General features: G+C 39.4%; 1 protein-coding gene across 1 annotated transcript; it reads left to right on the forward strand.

Annotated features, from left to right (window-relative positions):
* The first annotated feature begins 357 nt into the window (after positions 1–357).
* lmod1a (leiomodin 1a (smooth muscle)) lies at positions 358–6664 on the forward strand. Its single transcript, XM_077222606.1, has 3 exons — positions 358–852; positions 2741–4495; positions 5724–6664. The coding sequence occupies exons 1-3, from the start codon at positions 592–594 to the stop codon at positions 5748–5750; spliced, it is 2043 nt and encodes a 680-aa protein (XP_077078721.1). The 5' UTR covers positions 358–591; the 3' UTR covers positions 5751–6664.
* The last annotated feature ends 3204 nt before the right edge of the window (positions 6665–9868 follow it).

The following is a 9868-nucleotide window of genomic DNA, read 5'->3' on the forward strand; positions in this document are numbered from 1 at the left end:
CTCAATCACAAGGTAAACATAATCAACATCCATAGCAACTTTATGTCGCACACCAGTCAGGAACCAATAATAAGTTCGGGCTTATGATTCAAACAATACAGAAAGTGGTGAAACAATAGGACGAATACCAATAGCAAGTAATCTACTAGCTACAAGAGGAAAAGGTAGAGGAGGGCCAATGAGAACTTTTGTTATATCTGACCATGTAGGCTACCATGTGGAAAGTGAAAAGAATATGACAGAAATACATCTTTAAAACTTTTCCAGTCTTTGGAGGAGCAGTGGCGCATAAAAAGGGGTAGCCTACACAACCTGTCTGACAGACAGATGCTCTCGCATTAGTGCGTGTGCGCAGGCTGCACGAGGTCAAGCAAATGTGAAGGTTCGCGCGGAATGCGTCTTGGTGCTCCGACTTGAACTGGAGCTCGTGAAAGGCGCTCTGATCGCGAGACCTTCTGCACCCCTTTTTTCATAGATTTTAACGGCATTTGTGAAGGGAAAATATACTCTTTTAGCTGGGTCAGCTGAATGTCCGACGACATTATTAAAACATTATACTTGGCTAATAAACATTAAATATTTCCAAAGAAAATGTCCAAACCAAAGGTCTCGGAGCGGCAGGGGAGCGATGACTCGGACACGGACCTGCTGCTCGCGACGCTCTCACCGGAGGAAGTGAAGGAGCTCGAGCGGGAGCTCGTTTTTATCGATCCCGACCCGACCGTACCGGTGGGACTCCGCCAGCGGAACCAGACCGAGAAACTACCGTCCAGAGGGTATAACAGAGAGGCTATGCTGGACTACTGCGAGCGGGAGACCAAGAAACTGATCCGGAGAGAGTTGAGCGTAGAGGTGATGCGTATAATAACAACAACAAACAACAACAGTTATTATTATTATTAATAGTAGCCTAGTAGCTAGTATGCTATTATGTAAAATCATTTTCTTTATTATTATTTTTAATAATATATCCAACTGTTAAACAGCTTTTTTTGTCCATCAACAAAACCCTTATCTTTAAAACACTCAAAAAGTATTCAAGACTGAGTTATTTCAAACTATATCCAAAATAACCTGACACATTGATGTATTTTCCCTATGGGAATAGTGTGCTCTCATTTGCCAAGTTTAGAGACTTGAAGAATGTAGAGCTGACCTGTGTTCATCTGTCATTCAGTCTTTTACAGTTTAAGATCTCATCATAGTGTGACATTTTTTTGTAGATCTGTAGACACAGTGAATGGCTGATTGAGCACTGAGATCCATGTTAATCAGTCCGGCCTACGTGCCTGACATGCTGACATGGTCGCACGTCAACACCCGTTTTGCTGCACACCTGGGACCCTATGGCCTATAATGTTGCCATCATCTGTCGTTGATGAACGTTTTCTTTGCTTTAGAGTATTTGCCTGTGGTGCACATTTACAAAACACTTTGTACTTCCAAGTGTGAGTCAAAGCTTTTTTTCAACAACAAATTTCCAAAACACTTCTGACAAGAGGTTATTTTAGTAGGCTATAACAGTTTAAACTTCTCTTGGATAAAAATCGAGAAGCATTTAATTTTTCATTTCACCCAAATGTCTTTGTAAACATTTTGTATAATGATTCAGTTTATTGTTGTCTGGTATAGATACAGGATTCTCTCTCTCCCTTCGGTGGTAATCATTTGTAGTTGTCACTCCATATAAACTATGCAGAACTAACCTTTGACTTCAGAATTGCTGCATTAATTCACTTTGCAGAACTAACCTTTGACTTCAGAGTTGCTGCATTAATTCACTTTTGGGTTCACTTCAATGTGATTTTCTGAGAGGATGCTAGAACAGAACAGATGGTCTGGTTCTTCTGGGATGGTGTTCCTTATGGTTTTGGAGAGTGCTACTTGTGTTTTAAACATGTGCTAATGAAGCACTAGTAATGTGAGATGCACTCAAGGGGCCACAAACTACTTTTAAACTCTATTGAGACACTGAAGTGTTTTTTTGAAACATGTTCAGCAGGCAACAGAACACACACACAGGAACCTCTCAAGTTACTAAGTAACATTGTGCTCTTTATAATCAGTAATCCCCCATTTATAGCTTATTTTTGATCAGTCCTGCAAGAGATCATCTTTCTGATTTATTGATATTCTTCTGTGAAGTCTGTTCAGGTGCATCATTGTGTTGTCAGTGTGAATTTGCTAACTGAATAGTCACTTCCAGTGTATTCAGTAAAACAACTGTGAGAATGAAATTTATGTTCAGGTTATTTTACAGTAGTCAGTAGTTAAGAGTGATGCACTTCAGCGATTTGTGAATGTGTTTACTTGAAGCTTGGCCACAGAGTGGCTTTGGAATAGTCAAGGACGGCATTCCAGACCTGAATGTTCCTCCCTTTGCTGCCTTATAAGGGCACATCTGAGAGTTTTAAGACTTCTTCAAACAATGGCACACAAATCTACACAGTATGTTCATTCCCTTTTAATGACCGCTAAAAATAACTTACTCAGTCAAGTCTAGCTGGGTCCAGCCATTGGCTGTATATTCTAGATATGTTTCCTTTGTTTGATGCCCCCATGTTTTATGATAATGTTGATATTTATCTATTATTACACTGAAATTAAAGCAAATGGGAACTAATAGCATGTGAATACGGTGATTAAGATGTCAAAAGTCAGATATGCCAACTACCAAAAGACAAACAGCTTCTCAGATTTAATGTGCTGTGACTAATTTCTTTTGTGTTTACTGTTGAAGGGAGAGGCACGAGGGGAAGGCAGAAGGAGAGATCGACTCCGCCGAATGAAGAGCAGAGAGTTTTCCAGGTCGCAGAGCGGTGATCCTCCTGACACAGAGAGCAGAAATGCAGAGAGTGAAAAAGATAAGGAGCGAGTGAGAAAAATGGAGAATCACTTTAAGGGTTTACCTGATGAAGGAGTAAAAGACAGAGAGAATAAAATGGAGGAAGACAAGAGAGAAGGAGAGAAGACAGGTAATACGACAGAGAGTGGAAAAGAACTTTCTAGGAAAGAAAGAGGAAGCAGCAAAACTCTAGACCTCATATCCAAACTGCAAGAAAAAAAAGAGGATAAGAAAGAAATAGGGAGGAAGGAGGAGAAAAAAGTGTGTGAAAACTCCAAAATACGAGGCTTTCTCTCCAAACTGCAGGGGGAAAAAGAAGCCGAAGGCCTAAAAGTAAAAGACAATAAAGCATATGTCAAGAGAGCAGACGAAAGCAGAACTAAAACCATAGAGGAACCCAAGAAAAACAGAGCAGTAGGAATATTAAACCTAAAAGGTGGAGAAACAGAAGAGAAGAAAAGCAGAATTAAAAATGTAGAAGAGACAAGCAGAAGAAAGGCGAGAGAAGAGGTGGATGAGAAAAGTCCGTCTCAGAGAGATACAACCAGAGCACAGAAAAAGAGAGAAAATGAACAAGTAAAACGGTCAGAAACCAGTGAGGTGAAGATATCTACTAATTCCACCTGTAACAGCTCGGGGAACTGTCATGGTGCAGATGATCGTTCTGTTACTACTGAGGAAGATGAGTCTGTTAGCGAAGATATGGACAGTGATGCTGGCTCCAGCATGTTTGACGAGCTTCTAGAGCAGGTTCGCAACGATGACCCTGAACTAACAGAGGTCAATGTTAACAATTCAGATGCCATTAAGACAGACACTCTGATACAGTTTGCCGAGGGTCTTCGCAGCAACACTCACGTCAAAACGTTCTGCCTCGCAAACACGAGAGCGGATGATCATGTTGCGTTCGCCATCGCTGGAACCCTGCGAAATAACTCAACCCTGACCGGAATCAACCTTGACTCAAACCATTTGACAGGCAAAGGCATCCTGGCCATCATCAACACTCTTCAGCACAACAGCACGCTCATGGAGCTGAGGTTTCATAACCAGAGACACATCTGCGGAGGGAAGACTGAGATGGAGATGGCCAAAGTCTTACGTGACAACTCTTCTCTGTTGAAGTTGGGATATCATTTCGAGCTGGCTGGGCCCAGGATGACCATGACAAACATCTTGAGCCGAAACATGGACAGGAAGCGGCAGCAAAGACTAGAAGCGCAAAAACTCGCCAGACTGGAGACCGACTCCACCCACAAAACCCCACGTAAAGATAAGAGCTCAGTTGAAACAAATAAGCTCACACCGTCCATTTACGCTCAGAAAAAAGACTCTAAATTTTTTGCCATTCCAAAATTCAACTCTGCTCAGGAAACTCCTAAAGCTCCACTCACAACGCCACCATCTAAACCCCTCCCCTCTGGGGTAACAGGAAAGAAAAAAGGAGCTACAGGAAGTCAACAAGCTCCTCCTCCTCCTCCTCCTCCACCTCCCAGACCAGCGATAGATGTCCAGGCCCTGAGGAGGTCGCTGACGCCAATCTCTCAGAGGAAACCAGACAGCAGTGGTGTTGTCAGACAGACAGTCAGGAGCTCCAGAGATCAGCTCCTGGACTCTATCAGAAACTGCAGCATGAACGCTCTCAAAAAGGCAAGTGAAACGGACATCACATGACATAGATGTTACTACAAAAGCAAGAACATGATTCATTGTACATTTAAATATTACCCATTTAATACGAAAAATGTGAAGGCTTCATTCTACATTCTACACATACTCTTTGTGTACATCTTTTAAAAAAGTGTTTACTTCACCTCCGTAAAAAAAAAGTTCTATTTCCATTGTGACAAAATTTTCAGCCTCACGCTACCCACAGCTAGAGAAGCTTTTCTCTGTATGGATATGATGACATGTGACATATCAACACAGGTGAATGACGCATATATGAAAATGCCCACATAATCTGTCCTGACAGCTCTAAAAAATTAATAATTATATAGGGATATCTATAGATATCTATAGAAGTCTAAAAGAAAATCAATGCCTACTTCATCATTGCAACTTTGGCCCCTCCTGAACCAGGATTTGAAATAAAAAAATTCACGATATGGACTCGACAGTAATGCGACAACATGTAAGTAAATGCTAATTCTAATGCCTGATCTGTGACCAGTGATTTCTGATATGTAACAATTCAGGTACAGTCAGATGTTGTTTGTCTATGTGTCAGTAAATCAAACCAGTGACTAAACGGTCAACTTCACATTGTTTCACTTAGTAGGATGAAAATAATCTGTTATTTAAACTATGATTAATTAAATTATATTTAGAAAGCGATCAAAGAACGCTCCCTTTACAATCGCAGAAATCAAGTTGCAATGACGAGATCACTGCATTCATGCGCTCAACATGTCTGTGATAGGCCACAGTGCTCATCACTGCAACCTTTCATGCCACGATCTAAATATATAATGCTATAGATTAGTTGATCTTGAGAGCTATAATGGTAAAAAAATGCTAAATTAGTAATTTAATTCGAGAGAGTTCTACATGTAATACTAGCTGTTTCATATGCAAAAATGTCAGCCAATCACAGCAGTGGGCGTTTACACTGAAGTCTCACAGCAGACATGCCCCTTCAAACAGCGTTGAAATCAGAGGCCTAAAATCAGGGTAGGTAAAATGGCTTTTATTTCTGAATTATGACATTTTTTTATGTAAAAATCATACTAATATTTTTAGTTCACCCCATTATAAAACAATAAAAAAATGCAGTTCATGACCCCTTTAATAACATTTTGCTATTTTTTATCAAAAGAGAAGTTACATTTTAATATCTTATTATAAATGCTTAATCTTCTTTTAATCTGCCTTTCAGGTTGAGATCCCTAAGCGGTTGAGATAGCATCTGTCCAGGGTATGTGCTTCTACCAGATTTCCTTGCAGTCCTCAAGTGCACCATCATCATCTGTGGAGTCATTGAATCATAAAGATGAGATTCCACCTTAACTGGTTTAGACATCCTGAAATACAGCCGATTGGGATGATCTGAAATCTAAACATATGAGGTGGGACACGTGAGTGTGATTTTCCCCTGGACTGACAGTTAAACAGTCAACATAGAGAGGAGGAAAGGGAAGTTATTATATAGATTACAAGGGCACATGAAAAAAATAAAATAATGATGTGCACGGATACATCATGTATAATAAATACTGCAATATTGAATAAAAAAAACAAGAATTGTCTATTGATTTACGGGTTTGACTTTAAATTCTACAGTACATGGTAACTATAAACTACTAAACTGATTATGTATGTGATATTATGTTTAATTTCATAAGCAGATCTGTTTACGGCCATGTGTATATCTTTAATTCATCATAGTTTCATTACAAATGCTATTCTTCAAGTTGTTTATCAATCAATCCTCCATTTGTACCAATGAAAGTAGTGCAGGGCATATGCATAGTAAGAAAGTTAGAAAGGTGAAAGTTCATCCGATGCTTTCTGCAGCATATTTTTTAATAAATTAAATGCTTTATCCGTGTATTTAGCAGACTTTTCACATCTGCAAACATTATCATCCATTTATCAATGGGAAGAATTTCTTATTTATCCCTTATAAATCATGATGAAAACAACCACAACTGTTTTTAATTGCGATAAATACTGTATATATTACTTGAGAGGTATTGAATTAGCAATATTACTTACCTGAGATCTCTGTAAATGTAGACCTAAACGATTTGTGTACTTTATTTTATGATTTTTTATTTTAGCTGGATAACAGATTGGTGAATAAACCTCCACAAATGATTCCTGGTATTGATTTGACGTAATTGAAGTTTGATTTGTTGCTCACTGCACAGCCAAATGGGTCAGATGGGTGGAGCTTGACCTATTATAGGATTAGGGGGTGGCTGGACCTTTAAAGGGGACCTATTATGCCCCTTTTCACAAGATGTAAAATAAGTCTCTGATGTCACCAGAGTGTGTATGTGAAGTTTTAGCTCAAAATCCCCAACAGATAATTTTCTACAGCATGTTTAAATTGTCACTTTTTGAGGCTCAGAAAAACGCACCGTTTTGGTGTGTATCCCTTTAAATGCAAATGAGCAGCTGCTGCCGGCCCAGAGGGCGGAGCCTCACGAGCTCACAGGACGTGTGTCAGGACAATCTCTCAACTCACGGAAATGATAATTCGTTCGGTTCACATGACGTCACTGCAGCTTTGCGCCGCCATCTTGACGACCGGCAGTCTCAGTAATGCTTGGAATATGTTGTGCAGTTGGCTGCAACAACAGCCGAAAGAGGAACCCCGAACTGGTGTTTTATTCTATACCAAAAGAAAAGGATAGAAGAAATGTCTCATATTGTATGAATGTCTAATATTGTATCATGTCTCATCTTTCTGTGCGCACACACCCGACCCGAAGCGTGCAGCCATAGACCCCTATACAGTGCGCGAGTAATAAATTGAGCTCTGTTTCGTGTCTGAATGGACAAATACACACAACATTAGGTTTAAATGTCCGTTTTGGAGAGTATTCACGTAAAATATGTTGGTTATGTCTTAAACAGGGTTGTCATCCAGTCTCTTTGGTGTAGAGAGAGAGAGAGAGAGAGAGACAAGGAAAACAAAGCATGCAAATGGAAATTATAGTGGCCGGAAAAATTATCGACCTCATTTTTTTATCGTGTGATTAATTGATTTATTGACTATCACGACAGGCCTAATCCAGATTAATGACAACTAACCGTGAGCCGTGGCTAACAGCTGCAAGCTACCAGCTGAGCCACTTTGCTAGCTAAAAAACTTGCTACCTAGTCAGAGCAAACTACCACCAAAATCATACATTTGATTTTTTTTTTAATAATACCAACATTTCCCATGATTAAATATAAATCCTTGGTGGCCAGGTGCCGCACTTTTATGTTTGTAACTCATCCAGCCACAGCATATTGATACGCGTCTTTACTCTTTGAAAGCCTTCAAGCGATCCCCACTGTATGGGGAGGGGTTATGCACAAGGTTAATATATATATATATCATGGAAGGCAAATTGGGGCAAGTCTGCGGCAGATGATAAAGGACAAAAGAAAACTGGGGTTAACAAATAAGGATCGGAGACTGAAATTAAAATTTTATCCATCTATCTCTGTCTTTCTCTCTCATTCAAATGGGCAGTTTGGGCGGCGCCGGGCGAAATCGGTCGTCAATATGGCGGCGTTCTATTTCTAGTGACGTAGGTGGCATCTATGAATATCAAAACATAAACTCTCAGTAGCCGTGTTAATTTCGACCCTGAGTCGGACAATAATGCCCACAGAGCCAGATAATATATGCTGTATGGAGACTAAACAGGTATAGTCTAGTTTAATTACGGTTATAACTTGTTTTTCCATCTTTCTTTTATCCACTATTAGTGCAAGCCTGTTGTAGCGGACCGCGTCCGAATGTTGTAAAAATATACTGATGAGTTCAATGAAGTTTATTATACATCACACAAAAGATGAAGCGTCAATTTCACTCTAGAAAATCACTGTAAGAGCTGAATAAACACTGCTAACGTTATAAGAAGTCCGCATTAAAGTATTATCCATAAATTCTCTCCCTCTCCCTTTCATTATTATCAACATACACAGCGAAGTACAAAAACACTCGTTACAACTAACAGTAAACAAATATTATACACACCTTTTCAGGGGGTGCTTAATAAACTAGTAAACTGTATATCCGTAAAACAACTCCTATGAACTGTAATAAAGTGCGCGCTCTCACTTTCATTACTGCCATGATCAATAATGTTAGGCCTATCGCTCCAGTAAATAAACAGAGCTATGTGGATTAATACATCCAGCTACACGACAACACTTGGGAGACATTCTCGTCAGTGCAGCAATGGTGGATGTGTACAACTCTCAACTCGCTGTGAACTCGATCAGGGCGGTTCTATGTTAGAACGGCAGTGTCTGTCAACACTCGTGGGCGTGGACTTTAGCGACGTCACAAAAGCCACATTCTGAAAACAGGTCGTTGGGCGATGCTGCTTATGATTTATGTGGATTTAAAAAAAAGGAGTGGGTGGATTTTTATCAATGCTGGGTGGTTGTGTACACACACTGCCATCACAAATTTATGTCCAAACACCATGCAAAAGTGAATTTTGCATTATAGGTCCCCTTTAAGTTCCACCCCTTACATACATTGCTCTGTAGTTAGCAGCCTCTCTTTTATTCATGAGGGAAAAGGATGTCAAAGTGTGAAAACTGCCAACATGAACTCAGATCATCACATTATCTTATTTTGGTTGTTCAATGTGCAATTAAATGCAATTAAAGCTTGATGTTTAAGATTATTTGGTCAATAAAGAAGACGTCTAACTTGTCTGTAGCAGGCTACTACATTATCATTTAATATAACTGGTGCAGTTCATGGATCCCAGTGCAGAACAGACAGAAGATGAATGTGAAGACTAATATTTTTCAAAGTAGTTCATTCCTTTTTAGGAGAAAATATTAAAGACATGTTATATATTGTGGAGGATGTTTTAGTGCAAAAAATAGGTAAGAAAAATGAGCTCAAAAGAATAGCCTATGTATAGTTTATAGCAGAACAATTAATTGACTTAAAATGAGGCATTTTTTCTTAAAATATTAGTAATGGAAGCAAAAAAATTTGTAATATTAAACGCTGAAATACTTCTGTCTTCTGTCTTTTTTTTTTTTTGTGCCTTTCACGGTCTTTGTTAACAACACTAAGCTTGCATGATCAAATGTACTTGCCAGAAAAATATGCCGGATTTACCTCATATTGTGACATAATCTCGATAATCACAATCTCCCTCACTGGGGTCCTTCTGTATGTGCGAGCAGGCATGTGTCTATAAATCCGGCCCTGGTCCTACTGTTAAACTTTCATTGGTTTGTTCTTTTGTAGGTCTCTCTCTCTCTCTCTCTCTCTCTGATAGAGCAGACAAGTGAGAAAAAGGAAGCAGATTATAATGTAGTGTTATGTTG

This window comes from Siphateles boraxobius, unplaced genomic scaffold, assembly GCF_051911475.1.
Source record: "Siphateles boraxobius isolate OS27281-9 unplaced genomic scaffold, OSU_SipBor_1 9, whole genome shotgun sequence".
Classification (NCBI taxonomy): domain Eukaryota; kingdom Metazoa; phylum Chordata; class Actinopteri; order Cypriniformes; family Leuciscidae; genus Siphateles; species Siphateles boraxobius.

Excerpts from the sequence above, each read along its gene's own strand:
- lmod1a (XM_077222606.1), top strand. The coding sequence starts at position 592 with ATGTCCAAACCAAAGGTCTCGGAGCGGCAGGGGAGCGATGACTCGGAC. Across the intron at positions 853-2,740 it reads GGAGAGAGTTGAGCGTAGAG|GGAGAGGCACGAGGGGAAGG; the intron begins GTGATGCGTATA and ends TTACTGTTGAAG. Across the intron at positions 4,496-5,723 it reads GCATGAACGCTCTCAAAAAG|GTTGAGATCCCTAAGCGGTT; the intron begins GCAAGTGAAACG and ends TCTGCCTTTCAG.